This window comes from Sturnira hondurensis, unplaced genomic scaffold, assembly GCF_014824575.4.
Source record: "Sturnira hondurensis isolate 20B ecotype Veracruz unplaced genomic scaffold, ASM1482457v3 Scaffold0004136, whole genome shotgun sequence".
Classification (NCBI taxonomy): Eukaryota; Metazoa; Chordata; class Mammalia; order Chiroptera; family Phyllostomidae; genus Sturnira; species Sturnira hondurensis.
The window spans coordinates 23,333,760-23,355,535 of record NW_028076767.1 but is presented as its reverse complement, the minus strand read 5'-3'; the positions used below and the strand labels follow the sequence as shown (position 1 = coordinate 23,355,535).

Below are 21,776 nucleotides of genomic sequence, written 5' to 3'. Positions count from 1 at the left end.
TCTAGAGAGAGGGGAAGGAAGGGAGAAAAAGAGGGAGGGAAACATCAATGTGAGAGAGAAATCTCAATTGGCTGCCTCTTGTACATGCCCTCGACCAGAGACTGAATCAACATGCCAAGCATGTACCCTGACCGGGAATTAAACCCACAACATTTTGGTTTGCAGGACGACATCAAATCAACTGAGCTACACTGGCCAGGGCTGCAGCTACCTTTAACCCACCAAATCTGAGGAGTTGGGAGTTATGGCACCCAGCAGGGGCTCAATAAATATTTCTTAATAAATGAGAAAATCAATTCCTTTGCTGGAAATGAAAACAGTATTGGCTAGGCTCCCCCAGTTCACACCATGTCACGCAGATCCCAGGTCAGCCCAGCATTCCCTTGGATAAACCCAGACCCGGCTCCTGACCCAGCCCTACACTGCAGCCCCAAGGTGACTGGTGAATCCCACCCCTGGTCTGATGCGTAGGAGGCTAGAGGAAGGTGCAGGCCTGAAGAGTGAGGACCCAGCCGAGGGGTATATGGGTGGAGGCTTTCTGCTCGCGAGCCACACTTGGGGGCAGGGAGACCGGGCTGCCCCCAGCCCATTTCCATCTACTGATGTGGAGTTGTTGAAAAATGCTGATTTTTTTTTGAACACTGGAGACAGAGAGCAATCTGGGTTGCTATGCAACCAGCGCCTGTGCCCAGCTGATAACAGCAGAGGAATTAACTGTCCTTGTCCTGCGCTGGCTCTGGAGGAGGGGGCTGCTGCTGTTTCCCAGCGCCTGGGCCTCAGCCCCCACCAGCTGGCTCTCTGGCCCGGTTATAGTGGGGGAGACTGGGGCCAGGTCCCAGCCCCTCTCTGGCTCCACAAAGAGCAACCAAGGGGGAGTCCTTTGCCTCCTGCCAAGAAGGGGCACCTTGCGGAGGGTGAGGAGCGGGCTGCCTCAGGGTCTCTGACACAGGTCATCTCCATCTTCTTTGATCTGCTAATCAGCTGAGAATTAAAGACAAAATTGAAATTGGAGGGAGACTTTAAGGAGGAACATGCTGGGAAGGGACTGGCCAAGGGTGAGGACAAGATGGGCAGAATGAGGCCAGCTCCTGGGGCAACAGAGAAGTACAAACACAGCCCCGACCAGGGGCCCAGCCTGCACTGCCCATAGGCAACAGGACGTGGAGGCTCAGGGAGAAGCAGGTCAGCGAGGGTGAGACGCCCTGGTGGGCAGGAGGCTGTGTGTGGGTCAGGGGTGTGACAGAACCTTGGCATCCTTGGAAGGCCGAGGATTCTCATACCAGCGTCCGCAGAGCTGTGGGAAGCCTGTCTGGGGACACGGGGTGCCCAGGAGCTGGGGTGGGGAGACCCAGAGAGACTCCTTTAATGTGTTCGTCTCCCCACTAGAGTGACTTTAAGTGCAAGGAACATAAGGGTTTCAGAATCAGACCTAGGTTCAAATCCAGCCACTTAGAGCTGTGTGGCCCTAGGCTGGTCCCTTCACCTTCCTGAACATCACCAGTCTTCTCAGCCACAAAAAGGAGAATAATAATCTCTCCTCTACAGACCTGTCATGAGGATGAAAGCCATCACGCATTAGGTTGAACCTCAGGTTTCTCTGGGTGAACGCTGGCGTGGGCACTTTTATTTCGTTCACTCAAGTGTCAAGCACTGAGCAGTGTCCCAAGCATAAGATGCACTCGGTAAGTAGAAGCAGCTATTCGTGCCTTTTGTTGTGCTGGGTGATGGCCGCATGTTGAGTACATGGATGAAGAAACCAGGAGCGGGCTGAGCAGGGACTAAGTTGCCAGTGGCCTGTCTCTGAGCCGAAAGAGAGCCGCGGGCCCCAGGAAACCAAGATCACAGTGTCTGCTTCTCCTCTCCCCTTATGCCCTATCCGCTCTCCCCATGTGTGCCCTCTGTGTTTATTTCTCTCCTTTGCCCCATTTACTGAACAACAGCCTGGTTTTTAGGTTACCATGGTTACCATTTCCTTGCATACTTATTCTGTTCCAGGCTCCAATTTGAGCACTTTGCAAGCATTAACTCATTTACTCCTAACAACAGGAACCTTATTTTTAACCCTTTGAGGCAAGGCTTGGAATTATTTTATTGAGATAATAGTTTACATGCAGTAAAATCCACCCGTTTTCAGCATACAGTTCGAGTCTGGGCAAATGTATACAACCATGTGGCCATCACCACAGTCAAGATCCAATTGCATCAGCCCTGACCAGAGTGGCTCAGTTGGCTGAGTGTTGTCTCACCAAGCAAAGGGTCGCCGGTTCAATTCCAGTCAGGGCACAAGGCTGGGTTGCAGGTCAGTCCCTGGTCGAGGACTGGACGAGAGGCCACCCAGCGTTGTTTTTCTGCCACATGGATGTTTCTCTTCCTCTCTTTCTTCCCCCCTTTCCTTCTCTCTAAAAATAAATAAATAAAATCTTATAAAGAAAAAAGATGCAATGTCATCACCCCCCAAATCCCTCATGCCTCTTTGCAGCCAGTCCCCACTCTGATTCCCCATGAGTCCTCCCCAGACCTAACCCTGTGGGACTGGTGTCCTCATGAGAAAAGGAAGAGACTCACAGAAGAAAGGCCACGCGAGGACACAGTGAGAGGGTGGCTGCCTTCCAGGCAAGGAGAGAGGTCTTGGGAGAAACCAAATCTGCCGCCATCTTGACCTTGAACTTCCAGCCTCCAGAACTGCGAGAAAACATCTGCTGCCTAAGCCACCCGCTGTGGCATTTTGTTATAGCAGCCGGAGCTGACGGATACAGTGGTAGTCCCTCTAGTGAGTGTAGTGAATTCTTCCGCTGGTGCCAGCGGTTTTACAGAGCAGGGAACTGAGACTTAGAGACTCCCAGTGCATTGCCTGAGGTCCCACGGATCCGCTTAGAACTTGATCCACGTCTGTGGAGTGAAAAAAGTAGCATAAAACTGGTGCTTGTGTGAAGGCAGCAGAGAGGGAGCTGGTGCCCTGGGAGGGCCCTGCGTTGGGGGAGCCCTGTCTTCGCTCTCAGACCCTCAGAAGCCCCTTCAGCAGGCTGAGGAGGACTGGGGGCAGGAGAGGAGGTCCACGGAGGGAGACTGTCCAGTCAAAGACCCTGGTGAGGACTCGGCGGGCAGAGCAGCCCTAATACCAGCCCTGACTCGTGGAGCCTCCGTCTGCTTGTCAGCAAAATGGGCATGCTCATTCTTGTTTGCCGAGCTCACTAAGTGGGAAATAAAGAGGGAGAGGAGTTAAAAGCCTCATCCTGCCACACCAAGGAGGTTGGAGGAGAGAGTGATCACCTCCATTTCACAGATGAGAAACACAAGGTCCAGGGAGAGAAGAGACCCAGGCTCTGGGCCAGCCCACCAAGCAGCACCCTTGCTTCAGACTGAGATAATGCCTCTTGGTTTGGGCTCAGAACAGTCCGGGGCCTCTAATACCAGAGGACGGAGACCCCACAATGGATTCCCCCGGAGGCCGGGATTGTCTCCAGTTCTTGAGCATCATCATATCCCCAGCATCAGTGAGGTTCCTGACACATGGCGAGTACCTGTCCAACACGTATTTATTGAATGAATGAATGAATGAATGAACAAATGAACGATAGCCATGCTTCTCAAAGAGTTGGATGAGCAACCTGACAGGGTACCACAGAGTACCAGAGGCTATGGGTACCCATTTCTGGAATGTCCATTTTATTTAGAGTATGGGAGAAACCACGTGACCGTTAACATCCTTTTTGGGTATTTTTTCATTGTAGTAAAATGTACATAACACTCTGGTGGCTTCTTTACAAATGAAACCTGGAATAACCATATGACTCAGCAATTCCTCTCCTGGGTCTAAACCCAAAAGAACCGAAGACAGACACTCGAGCAGATCGCGTGCACCAGTGCTCGCTGCAGCGTCACGCACAACAGCCAGAGGTGGGGACAACCAGACGCGCGTCAGGTGACAACCGGGTAGGCAATGTGGTGCGTCCCTACAGTGGGGTGTTATTCAGCCTTAAAAAGGAAATTCTGACATGTGCCCCAACATCGTAAATCTTGAAGGCACTAGACTTTAATGAAGTAAGGCAGTCATAAGAGGAAGCACACGGCGTCATTCCACTTGTATGAGGTACCTAGAGCAGTCAAGTTCACAGAGACAGAAAACAGCATGGTGGTTGTAGGAGGGGGTGGGGGAGGGACAGAATGGGGAGCTGTGGTCTCATGAGCATCAAGCTTCTATCCCGGAAGATGAGGACGTTCCAGAGATGGATGGTGGGGAGGATGTATTGCATGCCATTGAACTGTACACTTAAAATGGTTAAACTAGTAAACTTCAGGTTATGTTTCTATTTTTAATTGCGGCGAAGTATATATAACTCCACAGCATGGAAATCATTCTTGTGGATGATCAGGGGCAGCCCCATCTCGGCAGGCCTGTGGCCACAGCAGCGTTCCGTGCCGGGTGAGCCGGTCAGGAGCTCTGGCTGCCAGCGAGTGGAGCTGCAGGTTGGGTGGAGAAGGCACCCGGGTGGGGGTGGGGTGATTTAAGGGGACAGGTCCCATTAGGTGATTTACACCATAACCCACCAAATTCAATTCCTTTATCAAATATCTCTTGAGTGTGCACCAAGCACAGATTTACGGCGGGGCTGTGGTGAGGGATACAGGCAAATCGTGCCCTGGGTCTGGTGTCTGAGCACCCAGGCCAAGAGAAAAGGTGCAACACCCACATCTGCAAAATGGGACTGAACCTGCTCACCCGACAGGAAGGGATGAAGCTTGGAAAGCTCTTGGTGCGGGTCCTGGCACAGAGCAAGAGGCTGGGAGATGTAGCCCTTGTTCTAGGTTTTCTTGCTTCAGGCTCTCAGAGGAGGAAGAGACGGTCCAAGTCAGTCACCCATTGGGTTTGGAGTTCTGGGAAAGGGCAGGAGCCAGAGATTCTCCCTGCCTTTCAATAGAGCAGAAAAACCTCCCTGAGAGAGCTCAGTGGGGGGCTCAGCTACACACGTCCTCTGCACTCCCCCACCCCCACCCCAGTCCAGAGCCTCGTCTGAGTCTGACATCAATCGCTGCCCCCGCTACACTTGGTGCCCCCACCCGTGTGGCTCACGCTCCTCAGATCCGATTGTTCACCAGCTCCCTCAGTCCAAAGCTCTTGATGGATTTGGTAATTGGAGTAATTACGGTAATTTTACCTTAAAGACAGGCAGCTGCAGATTTCCTATTGGGGACCCCCTCCCTGGGCCTCCTGCCAGCCAGTATTCAGGGAAAATGACAAGTGGCTCCCATCCCCTTCCCCCAGAATGCAAAGCAGCCGGGTGGGCGTGAGGTTCTCTATAGAAGACATCTCAGCAGCCTCCGCCCTCCCCATCCCGGGGAGAGGGGCAGCCGGAAGAGTTTGCCAGCAATCATTTTCCTTCCCTCCACCCCAGCCTTGATTCTAGGGGCTTGCAAAGCACAGCAGCGACATTCTCTGGTTCCCTGTCCAGGCCTGAAAACCAGGCCTGGGACCTCCCAGTCTGTGGATGGAGTTCTTTACTCCTTTAATACCTGAGTACCCCAATTACACACGCCCTATGGTCTCAGGCGTGAGAGACGGGCAGGGAGAACGGGCCCTTGGACACGGCAGGGGAGAGTCACTGGTCCGCAGCCAGGTTCCGGGCAGCACCCTCCCACCCTCACCCCCAGCCACAGCCGGGCTGCCCTGCCCCCAGCGGCAGCCCGTGGAATGTTCGCCGTCACCCCAGTGCCCCTCAGAGGCCAAAGGGTAAAGGGCTGGGGATGACGTGGGAGCAGAGCTTCCTTCTGATTTCAACCTTAGAGGGCTCCTCAGAGGAGGGACTTCAACGAAAGCCTCAAAGCGTGTGTGAGACGCCTCTGGAGAGGGGAGCGAGGGGCCCCAGGCAGAGCCTGCAGCCGTCCAGCAAGGCCCTCAGGGGCATGTGGGGGCCCCATTTAGGGTTGCCAAGGGCAAACCGGGGGTGGTTTCAGAATTCCCAGCTGGGTGGTTTGATAGATTTAAACCCTTCAAGTCTTCCTAAACCTCTCAGGATCCACCCGCCTGCTGACCCCTCTGCCTGGAATGACCTTCCACCTCTCGCCTGCTCATCTTTCCGGTTCTGCTTACTCCGCCCCTCCCCACAGAGGCCTCCTGGGAAACTCCAGGCTCCTCCCCTTCCCCTGCCCTTTGCACCCCTGGCTCCTCTCCTTTGCTTCACTCACAATTGTGATCATAAAGCAGTTTGTGAGATGAGTTATTTTAATGTCTGTCTTCTACCACAAGACTGTAAAACTCCGAAAGGAATGCCTGTGTTGATTCAATGACCCCTCTCCGGTGCTTGGCTCTCCGCAGAAATTTTTAATTGCATATTGAACATTTTCAAACAGCAGAAATCAGGGGAAGGTGAATTCTCAGAAGAGGACCAGCACATGCAAAGGCTCTGAGGCCAGAGAGGGCAGACTAAGTGCAGAAAATGTAGGGGTCAAAGGCGAGGGGGGAGCAAGGAGCCAGGCGTGGGGTGAGTGGAAAAGGGATTGCTCTGCTTCTTGGGACTGGGGGTGGGGCTGCATTGGTGGATATGGAATTGCGTTCCCCTGCCCTGAGAGGGAGCCTGCTGGAGAAACCAGGCCTTGCTACACAGGGATGCTTGAGTTGGGGGGGTTGGGGACTGGGAGAAGCATTGAGGGAGCAATGTTCAAAGTGGGGGAGTGGTACTGGGTTAACCTCCTAGGTTGCAAGAATTACTGAGAACTGGAACTCTGGTGAACTGACTTATGACTGAGGTAACACTGTACGCACTGTGTTCTATCAAGTTCCAAGGATATGGGGCATCCCCCAACACACACAGGCTAGAAAGTCACCAAAATTAACACTTGTAAAACAACCCTCAGCCAATAGCTAACCTTCACCCACTCGTGGGAGTGGGCCTTCCAATGCTTCTTTTCCTGCCCTCTGGGAGTGCAAAACTAACTTTGAGAAGTGTTCTGTACTGTCTCCCTGAGTCCTTGGTGGGCCATCACAGGCAGGACACCCCTCAGACAGGACCCTAGTCAGCCTCCCTGGATCCCCTCACTGCCATTCTGCCCTCCTGATCTAGACACCAGACTAGACTGGAGACTCCTGTGATTGCTGGAAGGTGGGCCACCTAGAACCACAAGGAGGCGCGGCTCATGTGGCATGAGAGCTTCCCTGAGTGGCCATCGAGACTCTTCCCTTTTGTCTCTGGCACTGGGAGGATGAGGGTAGGGGTGGCTGCAGAATTTCAACTTGTCCTGCCTCTCATAACCCTTAGGTAGGCAGCATCTCTCCACCTCTGCCACCTCTCTCAGGGGCCAGTGAGTGGATGGGGGCCTCCTGGAATTTGACCCTCCAAGTCCCGCCCACCCTCTCCTGATCAGCCAATTACTGGCTCCACTGTAGGTGGGGGCAAAGGATTGGAAGAATATGGATGAAGATGGTGGGGAGGGCAGGAGAAGAAAGGTCTGGGAGGAGTCCTGACCCATCCCTTAGCCCAGGCTGCCCCAGACAGCCTCCGCCTGACGCTTGCTGCACCAGCAGCAGTGGCCTTGGCCGCGGGCTGTTCGCTGTATCTGCACACCTCCTGTCTCAGCTCTTTCAATAGCTGGCCCCCTCTTAGCCTTTCGATGTGAGTTCAAGTGTCCCCTCTTCAGAGAGGTTTTCTGTAGCAGAGGCTACACCCACATCTGTCCCACCCACGTTCCTGGGCACCCACTGTTCCCGTCCTTGCTGAGGGCTTCCTATTGCAAGCCCCTGGGTCTCTCTGCCACAGTGAGGCGCTCAGCCTGTGTGTCCGTGGGGCTGGCTGGAGCAGCACTAGGACAATAAAGGTGGAGTTGGTGGCTGATACTCCGTCTTCCACGCTCCTGGGTTGGCATGTGTGGGATGCGTATCTACACTGTTTCCCAGAAATCCCCACAGCATCCACCCCCAGCTGCTTACAGCTGTAACCTGTTCATCACGTCACCCTTCACTGGTTCAGCCTGTCCCCATATAAAGGGTCTCCACCCTTGAGTAGGTCTTCCTGGGAATGCCTCCCACACAAAAACTTGCCCTCCAGTGCTTGGAGCAGGGTCTTCTTCTGGGGGCCCCCCAATTTGAGACCCTTCCCTGGCCGGTGGAAACAAAGATCCACCCACATTCTTTACATTCCCCACCCTGGGCTTTACTTTCTCAATATAATGTTATGACAACGCGAGGTCATTTTGTGTCTAAGTCACGGTGTCTCTCCATAGTCTGCGAGGTCCACGGGAACTGGCGCCGTTTTTGTCTTGTTTATTACTCCAGCCCAGTCTAGTCCAGTGCTGGTGTCATAGCAGCCACTCAATGCCATTGTCCAGTGACAGCAGATTCCCTCATTTCTTCCTCCCCACCCTCTGTGGCATTGTAGGAACAGCAGACTGAACTTTTGGGCAAGTTACCTGCACCCCTGCAGAGGTGGACCAGAGCCCAGGGGCTGCCATCCACCATCAAGATGCTGCCTCTCCCAGGGAAGCACTCACCTGTGTGCCAGGTGCGGTACGTCCTCTGTGCAGGGGTCATTTCTGCCCTTTGCTCAAGGAAATAGTCCCACCAGCGGCATCTTTCCCAACCCCACCCTCCTCCCTCTCAGCAGCTGGCTTGTCACAGTCTGCTCAGGATGGGCTTATACAAAGCCACTTCTTTTCGCAGAGTTGAGTGCTGGGGCCTAGAAATGAGTCCACGATCAAGGTGCTGTGAGTTTTGGTTCCTGGTGAGGACTGTCTTCCTGACTTGCAGATAACTGCCTTCTCACTGTGTCCTCATGGGGTCGTTCCTCTGTGTGCACAGAACAAGCGCATCCTGGTGTCTCATTGTCTTCTCGTGAGGACACTAGTCTTATGGGACTAGCGCCCCACCCTTATGACCTCCTTTAACCTTAATTACCTCTTTAATTACCCATCTCCAAATACAGCTGCTGTGGGAGTTAGGGCTCCAACCTGTGCATTTGGGGGAGGGGCCCTATTTAGTCCTTGACAGGGCTTCTTACAGGAAACGTGATCCCAGCCCTAGCTGGCCTCAGCCTGGGAAGAGCCTGGAGAAGCTGGTGCCCACTGTGAGCTGTGCTAACCCAGCGGCAGGGCTGGTGCGGGATCATCAATCACCATCACTCCACAGAGTGGGAAAAGATGAGCCCTCCGATAGCGCGAAGATGAATGGGGACCCTGACATGTGATTAAACTGGGATCCTCCGCTGAGAGCTGATGCCCCACTCTGAGTGCAAAGCTCGCGCAGCCCAGCCTGGGCTCCCAGCACCCACCAGGACACCCGCCCCCGCCCCGGCCAAGGTTAAAGGATCATCTCTCCAACCACACAGCTCTCTGTCATCCCCAACCTGTAGGTGATGCAGCGAGGCATGCAAAGGGACCAGCACAGGGGCTAGGAACCATGGGGCAGATCACAGTCACCATTTCAGGCTGCCTGGCTCTCATTAATAACTAGTAACAATAATGACAGCACTCAATGAGTATTTGCTATGGGTACTTCAGGAGCATTTCCTCATTTTCACACATCAAACCAAGTCAAGTGATGAGGGCAACAGTTTCTGGAGGAAACGGAGGGGCAGAGAGGAATATGTTAATTCGTTCAATCATCAGTGGCTTTTATTGAGCATCTATTGTGCACCATGATATCCACAAAGGTGAGCAAAACCCCACACAAGGTCTCTTTAGGCGGTTACCTCCTAGGTGAGCAGAGAGATGATAAAAAAACTAATTAAATGAGATAATTTCAGGTAATCATAATCAACTAATTTAATTAATGAAGGTGAGAGAGAGAGAGAGAGTAGGGGAGTGTAACTTCAAATGGAATGGTCAGAGAAGGCCTCTTGAAGGAAGGGATGTCTGAGCTGAAACCCGGAGGTGAGAGGAGCTGTATGGGAGTAGCTGGGGCGGGGGGTGGGGGACAGTGTTCTGAGCAGAGAGACCAGCAAGTGCAAAAGCTCAAAAGCAGGAATGAACTGGTTATGTAGGAGGAGTTGAAAGGAGGCTGGTGTGGTTGGCTCTGCAAAGCGCCAACCACAGGGGAGTATGAATGAAAGGGCATCGGACATTAAATGGCCCTCATAGGTCAGGGTAAGGAGTTGTGACACTATTTTAAGTGTTATGGGGTCCCTTTGCAAGATTATCTATAGAAGGGCTTTCAGTAGAATTGAATTTTTTGTTTTAAAAGGACCACTGTACAGAAGAGAGAGATAGGAAGGTAAGAAGGAATTAAAGACTTTGAAACTTTGCACCATCACCACCACCATCACCACAACCGTCATGATCACTATGACCACTGTCCCCACCATCACCATCACCAGGGCCATCATGATCGCTATGGTCATTGTCACCATCACCACCATCACCAGGGCCATCATGATCACTATCACCATCACTGAAGGCATCGCGGTGACAGCGACTTAGACAAGGATGACAGTAGAAGCAGAGAAGTGAAGACGGGGGATTGGGATGTGTTCTGGAGGGAGGTCCTCCAGAGCTTGTAGGTGGATCACAGGGGGCAGGAAGGAATTGGGGGACAGAAGCAGCAACTCCGGCTGCCTCCCATGCACTTTCCCCGACTCGAATGATCTACCCAACGTCCCTACTTTCATTCCCAACTGTCCTCTCTCACCAGCACCTACAGGGCTCTGCTCCTGCTCTAGGCAATCCTGGTGCAACTGAAAGAGCCCTGGTTTGGAATAGGGCATCCAACCTTCTCACTCTCTGTGTGACCTTACACACATGGTTTAACTTCTCCAGAACTCAGTTTCTTCATATGTAAAATGGGATCACAGTAATTCCTACCTCATAGGATTGTGGGGCTAGTACTGGGCTAAACTAATCATTCATTCAGTCTGGGCTCTTTGGATAGGACTGTTGGAGAAACCGAGGCCATTCAAAGGCACTTAGCCAGCTACAAGATCCAAATGTCCTGCCGGGCAGTTCCAAGATGAGTGGCAATCTCTCCTTACTAGGTTTTCTCGATTAAGGGAAATGCCTTCTTTCTGGTCCTCATGGCGTTAGCATTATGGGAGGTCGGGGGAGAGAGAGGGAGACCGAGGAAGTGACTACCACCAAAATCTTTTAAAATATGAACATTTTAGACAAAATAGATTGAGAGCCTACATCTGGACACCAGACTAGCCCGCATGGGCATTGAATCCTGTCAGCAGATAGCCATGTGGCCGAGTGATGTGGACTGTCCAAGCCTCAGTTGTTTCCTGTCCTGCTAAGAGGTAAGGATAACAACGTGTCTCATGAGGTTGTGAGGATTGAAGGGGTTCATAAGTGTAAAGTGCCTGACATGTAGTCAGTGACTGTAGTGACTGTTGGCTGTGCCCACCACACCACCACCCAGACAGAGACACTGGGTTATTGTGAAGATTCAACCTGTAAAGTTCTCACCATGTCACCATCCTCACTGTTACCATCATCACGATCATTAGATCCCCATGCCATCATCATTACCACCACCACCATTACCATCATTTCTGTCACCATCATCACCACCGCCCTCATCACCGTTACTATCATCACTATATCAGCATCACATCACCACCACCATCGTCATCACCGTACAGGGTCGAGCGGGTTCCATCAGTGCACCACCAAGACCCCGGCAGCACCTACCATTCCACGGTGCAGTGCCATCCCCTAATTGCCGGCATCCCTTTGCCCGAGGGCTGTCTCTGGCTCCTGGAGCCCACCGTGCCTGTGCTCGTGAAGGCTGCAGTGCCAGGGAACGAACGCCCACCCTCCCCAGGAGCCCTCAGCCACTGGCTCATGGGAGCAGATGACTAAATACCCCAGCGCCTCGACTTCCGCCAAGATGGAGGCATAGGTGGAAACACTGTGCCTTCTCCCACAACCAAGTTTGAATACAACAAAGGTTTGGAGAACAAAGACACAGCCAAAGAACAGAAAATTGAATTGTACGGAAGTCCGACAGCTACGAACCGGTCAACGGGATGGTAAGAGGGGCGGAGCCAGCAGCGGAGCAGGGTCGGGCAGGACAGATCCCCGACCTAGGTGCACAGGTGGCCCGGACCCAGTCGGGGTGCGCGGCAGACAGACCGCGGTCGCACATTCGTGCACAGTGAGATGGACCACGCAGGCCCCAGGGGGCGAACCCAGTGGTGGAGGGCTGACGGCAGTGGCACACTCGCATGCAGTGGGACGAGACGCGTGGGCCCGGTGACGGTGGCAGCTGCTGCACCTGTGGGGGCTGCAGCGGGAGACAGCAGACAGGACGCCATTGCTCCTCTTTGACCCCGCCCCCACATACAACGTCACAACCCAGCGACTGAGTTGCCCTGCTCTGGTGAACGCCTAGGGCTCCGATCCTGCTACGTAACAGGCACAAACAGCCCAAAAGATGGCACAAGAAGAACTCAAAGTCGCAGAGCCGATAACTCTCAGCGGCCGAGAGATTGCCAGCCTCTCAGAAGCACAATTCAAGACACTGTTTATCAGGATGCTCACAGAATTGGTAGAGTACAGTCACAAATTAGAGGAACATATAAAGGCTAAACTAATTGAAATGAAGGGAGATGCACAGGAAACCAATAGTGATGGAAAGGAAACTGGGACTCAAATCAATGGAATGGACCAGAAGGAAGAACAAAACATCCCACCAGAAAGGAATGAAGAAATGAGAATTCAAAAAAATGAGGAGAGGCTTAGGAACCTCCAGGACATCTTTAAACGTTCCAACATCCGGATTATAGGGGTACCAGAAGGGGGAAAGAAACAGCCACGAGTGGAAAACTTATTTGAACAAATAATAAAGGAGAACTTCCCCAGTCTGGCAAAGGAAATAGACTTCCAGGAAATCCAGGAAGCTCAGAGAGTCCCAAAGAAGTTGGACCCAAGAAGGAACACACCAAGGCACATCATAATTACATTAGCCAAGACTAAAATGAAGGAGAGAATCCTAGAAGCAGCAAGAGATAAGGGGACAGTCACCTACAAAGGAGTACCCATCAGACTGTCAGCGGATTTCTCAAAAGAGACCTTCCAGGCAAGAATGGGCTGGAAAGAAGTATTCCAAGTCATGAAATCCAAAGTCTACAGCCAAGATTGCTTTATCCAGCAAAACTTTCATTTAGAATGGAAGGACAGATAAAGTGCTTCTCAGATAAGGACAAGTTCAAGGAGTTCATCATCACCAAGCCCTTATTATATGAAATGCTAAAGGGACTTATATAAGAAAAAGACGATGAAAAATATGAACAGTGAAAGGACAGCAAACACACAGTTATTAACAACCACACCTAAAACAAAAGCAAACCTAGAGGACAGCTAGATCAGGAGTGGAACCATAGAAATGAAGAACGCATGGAGGGTTAGCAACAGGGGAGTGGGAGGAGGAGAAGGGGGAGAAGGCACAGAAAATAGCATAGACGGTAGGTAGAAAATAGATAAGGGGGAGGGCAAGAATAGTGGGGGAAATATAGAGTCTAAAGAACTTGAGACACGTGGTTATAAACTAAGGGGGGAGAAGGGTGGGGGAGGGAGTGTGCGGGTGGAGGGGAATGAAGGGGGGGAATAGAACAACTGTAATTGTATAATCAATAAAATATATTTTTAAAAAATACCCCAGCGCCTCTGCTCCTTGTGTGGGGACAACTTGGATGAGTATCTTCTACACTGTTTCTCAGAGTTCTCCAGGAAAACTAAGCTCTGGGTGCCCACAGCATCAGCTTCCCTGATGACGCATCATGTTATGGGCTGCCTCCCCTTCTCTCTCTTATTTCCCCGCGCCCTTGTTTCCTGGGAATCACCTTTCCCACTTGAGTCGCTGTTCCAGGGTCTGCTCTGGGGGACCACAAACAGAGACCCTGGATTATTGTGAAAATTAAACTGGTGAAGCTCTTGACGTATATTAAGGGCTTCGTAAACCCAGTGCTGAATGAATGAATGAATGAATGAAAGGGGAAAGGAGGAAGGAGAGCAGTGGGGACTGGATCCCAGAGAGGCCATTCCTGCAGCATCGCCCGGACAGCTGCTGCTGTGGCCCCACCCTCCCCCAAGTTCTCCTCCCAGCCCCTCCCATGGCCGCAGGTTCAAGGTGTGGCCAGACCACTTGAGAAACACAGCACCACGTTCTCATCCCCAAGCTCCCACGTTAACTCACAGCCAGGACAACGCTCAGTGAGAACTGAGCTGGGAGAAAAAAAACGTGAACAAAGGAAAAGTGACATTTATCTCATGCCTTTAATGTTCAAACAGAATTTAAATATCACATTACAAAATGACAAGATTGTACAAAGCAACACTGAACACATGAGAGCTGTGAAGGGAGGTTTTTCCTCTTTCCAGACCTGGGGGGGTGTTGTTTATGGCTACAGTGTTAGCCACCACCCCCAGGCCCAACCTCCTGTCTTTCAAGGGGGCTCAGAGAGAGCAAGGTGCTGGCCTGAGGCCACAGAGCAGTCCTGGCTTGTCTCCAAGTTTGTCCCACTATTCACTGTATGGCTACTTGAAAGCAATTTTTTCCTGGAAAAAAAAAATCAACTGCCTCTTGACAGAGGCGCTGCATATTTTATTCTCCTCGGGGCTGGAAATCCTGGACACAACTTCATCCCCTAGTGGTGTGGTCACACATCAAGGGTGGTGTAGGACCATCCGAGGGGGGCCCCAGAGGGCCTGGGTTGAGGGTGCCGGGGGAGGAGCCGGCGGCAGCCTGGAGTCCTTTGCAGGACGGAGGGGCACTGCAGAGAAGACGCCTTGGAGGAAGAGCTAGACCTTCCGCTAAGTTGCTGTGCTTCCATGCTGGCTGTACCTGCGCAGGGCTGCTCCTTACAGCCCAGGGCTTAAGTGGGGCTCTTTCTAATGACCCACTCGCCGTGAGGGTTGGCACGGTACAGATCTAAGAGGTAGGCATCTGGGTCCAGGCGATGCTCACCTGTGGGAAAGCAGGGGACAAGGAGGTTGTATGGTGGTGTCTGTGGAAGGTGCTGCTGGCCTGCCTGGGGGAACCTCTCACCTTGCCAGCGTACCTTACCTCCTTCCCAGCTGTGTGAGCCTTGGCTGCTGTGGCTCACAGGTACCCTTCCCTTTAAAGAACTGACCACCCCTGAGGTCCGAGACCTGGCAAGGGGGAGGCTACGGCCCCGCCCCCAGGGCAGCCCACAGCCAATGACCAACTGATACACAGGTAGGAAGACCATCCTCAGGCCTCTGAAGGGAAGCTTGCTGATGCAGTTGGTGCTCCAGAGCCCCCTCGTGGCCAAGGCTAGACTTTGCCCCTTCTCCCATCCTCCCTTGTAAGGCTCTTCCTAAGGAACACTCCCTCGCTGCATCACTACTTCTAAGTCTTGTCTTAGCCCAGCTCCTTGGCCAGTGGCTCTCAGCGGGTGGTCCCTGCACCAGCAGCATCAGCATCAGCAGCTCCTGGGAATCTGTTACAAGTGCAGTTTCCCAGGGCCCAGCCACTTGTGTCTCAACAGCCCTCCAGGTGATTCCAAGGCACCGGTGAAGGCTGAGAACCGCTGCTCCAGAGAATGCAGCTGAGGTCAGCTGCCCGTCTTGGTTCCCACAGAGCCTGGGCCCTCTCAGAGCAGATGTGTGTCTGCGGAATTCCTTAAGGAATCCATGGCCACAGTCCCGGGAGCAGGTCCACTGTTGCTAGGGTGGCCCAGAGGCATCACTGTCACTGGTGGTGATGACAACCATCACACTAAACCAAAATTCCACGCTCTCCATGCCCGAGACGCCCACCTGAGGCCACGCTGCACACTCCAAGATGGAGTGCTAAGGTGTGGCCACAAGCTGGCCCTTAACCTCACAGCAGGGCTCCCCTGGGTTTTTTGGGGAGAAAGAGGCCTGAGGGGAAGGCTCAACTCCAGGTGGACTCTGGCCTCCCCTAAAGGGGCCTGTGAGCTCTCAAGGTCAGAGAGCGCTAGGACCTGGGCTCAGACCCACTCTCCACCGGGACTCACTGATGTTCCCTCCAATTTCGTAAAGAACGATGTCGATGTCGGCTGATGTCCTCAACTGGCGGCTGCAAGACAAAGAGGAAAAAGTCACCAGCGTCTCCTGCCCAAGGCCGCAAGACCAGCAACTGCTCACAGACCCCAGGCATGGAGGGGCAGTCCTCACTAATTTTGGTCCCAGCTGGGAGATGAGACATAAGGACCCTCCTGAGAATGTCAGAGCCACAAAGGAGCTCAGGCTCCAGAGACATGGAAGAGGTGGGTGGACGGCTCTCAAGGACCAGCCTGAGATCATCCGTGGACCAGCCATGGATTCCGCACCGCAAGGCCCCTATCTGCTGGGCATCAGAACGGAAGCTAGGAGGGTGGTGAGATGAGGTGTGACATGTGGGGTCAGGAGCCTGCTGTGAGGAGCAAATTCTGAGTCAAAAAGAATTGTGGCTATTGTATGCTTATATATGATCATTATAGTTGTAAGTATCATATAACTATCAGAGGAGTTCAGTCCCGCAATCTGTTCCCAATTTGCCCTGTGGCTCTGGGCAAGCCCCTTCCCCTCTCTGGGCCTTCGCTCTCCCATCTGTAGAAGGAAGAACTGGACTTGCTAATGACCGACAGTCCAAGAGTCTGTCCTGCCGACTCCACCAGGGAGGCTCCTGAGAGCGCAGCTGTTTCTTGCATCCTGGAATGACAGCCGCATGTCAGCCCCTGATCCTCTTTCAGCTCTTTGGCCACGCTGTCTCAGGACCTTTGCACATGCGGTTTCTGTGCCTGGAAGTCTCACCTCATTCCCCAAACTATCAAGTGCCTTGTTTAACATCGTATGGCTCCCTGTATTTCTTATAAAACTGAATATAGTAACTCCATGTGGACCATGTGACTGCTTGAGTCACGTCTGTCTCTTCCACAAGGCTGTGAGCTTGTAAGCCCCATGATTCTCTCATCCCACGTGGTACCTTGTCTGTAGCAGGTATTCATTAAACACTTGTTAAATTGAATGACTGAGTGCTATTATCGTTGTTACTTGAAGCCAAGAAGCCATCAAGTTGGAGAGCCCAGTTCCAGCCACCGTAGAATGGTGAAGGCCTACAGCCTGAGCAACTCCCCTTGATGCCCTTCAGTCCTGAGGTGCTGACCCCCCCTGCAACCTGCTCCCTGCAGGGGTGATGCTCCTGTCTGGTGAGATGGCCCTTACCATGGGAGGAGGTTGTCCTTGTCCTCACTGCCCTCTTGATGCTGTAGACCAGGGCTGAGGCGCCCTGTGAACTGCCTGAGGACATGAGTCACTGTGGTGCTGGGGGTCAGGGGCACCTCCAGGGTATCTTTTATAAGCCAGGCCACCTGGATCTTTGCCACTTTGGGAGTCTGCGGAGAGAGAAAGACCCATCTGCACAGGTACACACATGCATACCCGGAATTCAAATGTGTGCACATAAATATGCATATGCGTGCACTTACACACGAGTACCCACACTAAAAATCAAAGATGCACACATACACACCATCTGCTTGTGCACAGATCATACTTTGTTCACACACATAATGCCCCTCAGTGTGCATACACAAACACAGGCATAGGAACATGCATACACATGCATTCATACTGATACACACAACAGGAGTGCATAAAACGCACCTGCAAACGCATGTGCACGTAGGTTTCTATGGATATCCATCACCCGTGCATATCATGCACACCGCGATGCTGCTCCCTTTCTCTGTTTGGGTCTCTAGATAAGGAACCCTGTCCAGGACTCTTCCCGAGGAACACCCAATATTTTTGGAGGGTCCTTCCTTTCTATTGATCCCTCCTTGTCCCAATCACCCGACACCCGACAAAGAGACCCTTGGTCAAGCACACAGGGAGCTGCCTAAAAACAGGGCAGGGGAGACAGTGTCTACAAGTCCCCACACCAGACCCGCTTCCTCCTCCGTCAGCCGAGTCATCTTCCCGGTTTTTGAACACCTGCTCCCCAGCTCGCTGGGTGGGGCTGGCGCGCCCCCTGGTGGCCTTAATCGCAGGCGCCGTTCCTGACCACCTGGTAGCAAGTACCTAGAGGCTGGGGCTGCGCTAGGTGCCCTCCTGCCCCCACCTCCTTCTCCACCCATCTGGGGGTGGGTTGTGGGTGGGCACTCACCGGCTCGGGGCAACCCCCCGCCTTGTCCCTGTCTGTGTGGATCCTTCGCAGCCAGGTCCTGAGCGGCCAGTCGCAGAGCTGGGGGCGCCGGCCGCTGCCGTCGTTCAGTTTTCGCACTTGGGCAACCAAGAAAGAGGAGACCTGGCCAGAGAAAAAGCAAGTCTTAGCCGGGCCGGGCCTGCCAAGAAGAGAGGCAGAGCACGCCAGAGTCACCGTGGCGTCTTCCTGGTCCCCGCACCCCCATGAGACTTGCAGTCCACATTTGCTGAACTTTGGGCTGAAGCCCTGGTTGGGTGGAAAGGGGTCATATGGCCTGTAATGAGGTCCGTGGAGTAGGGTCCTCTGAGAGGGCCTTCCCTCGGGGTTAGTGGTCAGGGGTCTCCTGGGACAGGCTGGGGGATCCCACACCCGTTGTGGGGTGGCTGCTCGCGGGAACACTCGGGCAGGGCGGTCCCCAAACACACCTGGAGCGGGCCAGTGCCCGGAGAAGCCCCAGCCAGCCCTGCGTTGGCGAACTTCCACAGAGAACCCCAGACTGACCCATAATCTTCTCTCCGATCAGAAGATACCAAAGGGAGCCAGGAGAATGCGGTCTCCATGGACCCTGACAATAAGGAACATGGGGCCTGATAGAACTGGTTCCTTTCTGGGCCCCTCTGTCTCCTGGCTGGGTGACACCAAACAGGGTGATGCACTTGGTAGAAGAACTGGTGGGGGCAGGGGGTGGAGAATCCTCCACTTTATGTATCCACATCTATGTTGCCCCAGACTTTTACAGCTAAAAGGCATGTGGGCATTTCTTGAATTTTTAAAACTCGCTTCGATAAAAAGTGTTATAACCCAATATGTTTTAGTAGCTGCCTAACCTGAGGGAGCCGAAAGGGCACAAGGCAGGCAGGAACTATGGGCGTTAGGCACAGAGGAGTCGACTCTTGAACTAGACATTGAAGAATAAGCAGAAGGGGCCAGGCTTCCACCCTTTCTAAAAAAAGTAAGGGAATTCCAGGCAGAGTGAACTGCCTACACAAACACTCCGAGGCGTGAAGCGCAGGATGGGTCTGGGGAACCAGCTGGCATGTGGCGTGTTTAGAAAACGAAGGAGTGCCTGGATGTGAAGAGGGGAGGACTGGGGAGAGTCAGCGAGCTTTGCTTTCTGGTTTCTAGAATAGAAATCTATCTTCATGACTTCACGGTTGGAGGGAAGGACAGGAAGCAGGAAGGAAGAAGAGAAAGGAGGGAGGGAAGAAAGCCAGGTGGATGGAAGGATGCACGGGTGGGTTGGTGGGTGAGTCAGTGGGTGCGTGGGTGGAAGGGTCCGTGAGAGATGGAAGGAAGAAGCTACAGGTTTCCACGGGAGGTGGCCCGAGCGGCAGTGGTGGGCAGTGCTGCCTTGCGTCCCTGGGAGTCTCAGGTGCTGGAGGGGACTTAGTGCTTCTGCTCCACCCTCAACTGTCAGCGGGCCCTACACACCCACACCACAGAGGGGCGTCTTTCCCTGCTCCTGCCCTTGCCCTGCTCTGGGTTGTCACTCAGAGTAAGGCTCCTGGGGACGGGGGGTGTCCTGGTTATCTGGCTCAGGCTCCTGTCTGAGGCAGGCCCCTGTCCCTAAGCCTGTAGGGGGCAGGAAAAAGGCAGCTTTTTCAACATCCTTAAAGCTTTGAAGTGAAGGAATTATTCATGGAGGCTCAAGGAACACCCTTGATCTGGGGTGGACCAGATGGTGGTGGATTGGCTGAGAGGCGTGGCAGCCTGGACACCTTTTGGATGGTAAGGCAGGGGACAAAAACAAGATAATGGGCCAACAAAGGTCCCGGAAGAGAAGCAACTAGTGATCTGAAAGGACAGTACTCACAACCGTGGCGGCAGGGGCAACGGGGCAGCTGCACTCGGAGGAGGAAAAGGGCTCGTGCCCGCTCCCCAGGTGGACACCCTGTCCCCTCCACTCGTGGCTGTCCCACCGCACTCACCGTCCAGAGCAGGTCCTGGTAGAACACCATCATCTGTACCACCTCGGCTGCGCCCTCTGCCAGCTGCTTCTCCCTGCCCTTGGAGAGTTTGGGGGGCTGCCCTCGGTGCAGGAAGAGATTGGGGGCCATTACCGTGGAAACGTTCCACAGCGTCATCTTGTTGCTCTGCTCCTGGGCCACCACCTTCCTGAGGAATTCCAGGAGTACCTGGGGAAAGACACAGGAGCTCCCTGGGATCTCAGCGTGCCGCTGGTCTCCCACCTTCCCCAGAGCACTCTGCCGCACTACCTGGGGGCCTAGGAAGGAGCCGGGGGCTGGAATAGGGGTTTCAGTTCCGGCTTTGCCATCAGCTCACCCCATGACCTCCCCGTGTCAGTTTTCTGCTCTGCAAAATGTGGTCAAAGCTTTCCCCCTTCCCTGCTCCCTCAGAGGTTAATGACTGAGACCTCCAGGTCAGACTTGAACTTCCAGGCAGAGAAAAGCCCCAGTTCTGGGAAGTGGATTTTTTCTTAGTGAGCCCAAAACAGCTCCTTTTTCTGGATCTGGGAGTCTGAATCTGCCCAAAATGCAAGGGAAAGGACAGGGGAGCAGAGACCGTGGGAGGGAAGTGGAGAGATGGCGACAGCTGCCATTTGTCAAGTATTCTTTGTGTCCCTGGCTCCTTAGTTAGCACCTTGCATGCATTACCATCTCATTTAATCCTCACAACTCTATAACGTAGGTTCTCCCATTTGTACTCATTATACAGAGAAGGAAACTGTGGCTTAGAGAATGTGCCTGAGGCCACACAGCCAGTAAAGGTGGATGGAAGCAGGGAGGGATGGAGGGATGGAGGGATGGAAGGATGGTAGATCAGGATGAGAGAAAGGGGAAAAGGATGGAAGGGACGGGGGCAGGAAGGAATAGTGGTCCCATATTAGACATTTGCTAAGTCCCACACTTTCTAGTCCATGATTCCTTGTGTATTAGCTCTTGTATCCCCCCCAAAAACAATCACACAGATGCTATTATCTTCAATTTACTGAAAAGGAAACAAAAATTCAAAGGAGCTGTTTCCTCAACAAAACTGGCTCTGTCTGGTCATAAATACTGCCTCGGCCTCCTGCGTCCACATCAGACAGGGGTTCTAGCAGACCTGGGTCCTCCTCACCACCTCACCCTGGCAGTACACCTTGGGTTTGACCCAAGGTCAGCCAGGAGGGTGCCGGAGCTAAGCCAAGGCTGCACCCCAGCCCCAGTCGCCAGTCCTGAGCACCATTCCCATAAAGCAGTGGGAGTTCCTTAAGAGAGCATTTCCCAAACTGATGCCTTGCAGAACACCAGAGCACTGTGTAGCAGTGCTTCCCCCCGCCCCCCCCCGCAAAAAAAGGCCCCAGGGGCGACTGGCTCTGGGAACTGCTACGCACTCCAGTCCTACTCGGGGGCTCACAAAGCCTCAGCATATCAAGGCTCGGAGAAGTCTTGTAGGAAAGGATGACCCCGACCTTCTTCACTAACTCTTCACAAGCTCAGTGTTCACCCATCTTAATTGGACACTGAGCCACCTCCCTGTGACGCTGGGCAGTGCACACTCTAGTGAGCACTGCGGCCTTTCAGGGCTCGTCTGCTTTCCTTCGGGAAGAAGTCTCAGGCAAGACTTGGTCATCACGGCACCTGGCAGAGTTGATGAATGAATGAATGAATGTATGGGCACATGGGGAGCCACTGCTGTGGCTGTGAGCTGAGACAACAGAGTGGAGGCAGCTGGAGGGAAC

At 53.3% G+C, this 21,776-nt stretch overlaps 1 protein-coding gene across 1 annotated transcript in view; it reads right to left on the bottom strand.

Annotated features, from left to right (window-relative positions):
* Nucleotides 1-14,177: 14,177 nt before the first annotated feature.
* The window catches only part of ARHGAP40 (Rho GTPase activating protein 40), a 33,060-nt gene continuing 25,461 nt past the window's right edge, over nucleotides 14,178-21,776 (bottom strand). Inside the window, exons 11-15 of the mRNA XM_037044052.1 lie at nucleotides 20,023-20,229; nucleotides 18,056-18,196; nucleotides 17,113-17,282; nucleotides 15,924-15,985; nucleotides 14,178-14,887 (exon numbers count right to left, since the gene is read on the bottom strand). Of these exons, the coding sequence (XP_036899947.1) occupies nucleotides 14,796-14,887; nucleotides 15,924-15,985; nucleotides 17,113-17,282; nucleotides 18,056-18,196; nucleotides 20,023-20,229 (672 nt within the window). The 3' untranslated portion in view covers nucleotides 14,178-14,795. The remainder of the gene's footprint in view (nucleotides 14,888-15,923; nucleotides 15,986-17,112; nucleotides 17,283-18,055; nucleotides 18,197-20,022; nucleotides 20,230-21,776) is intronic.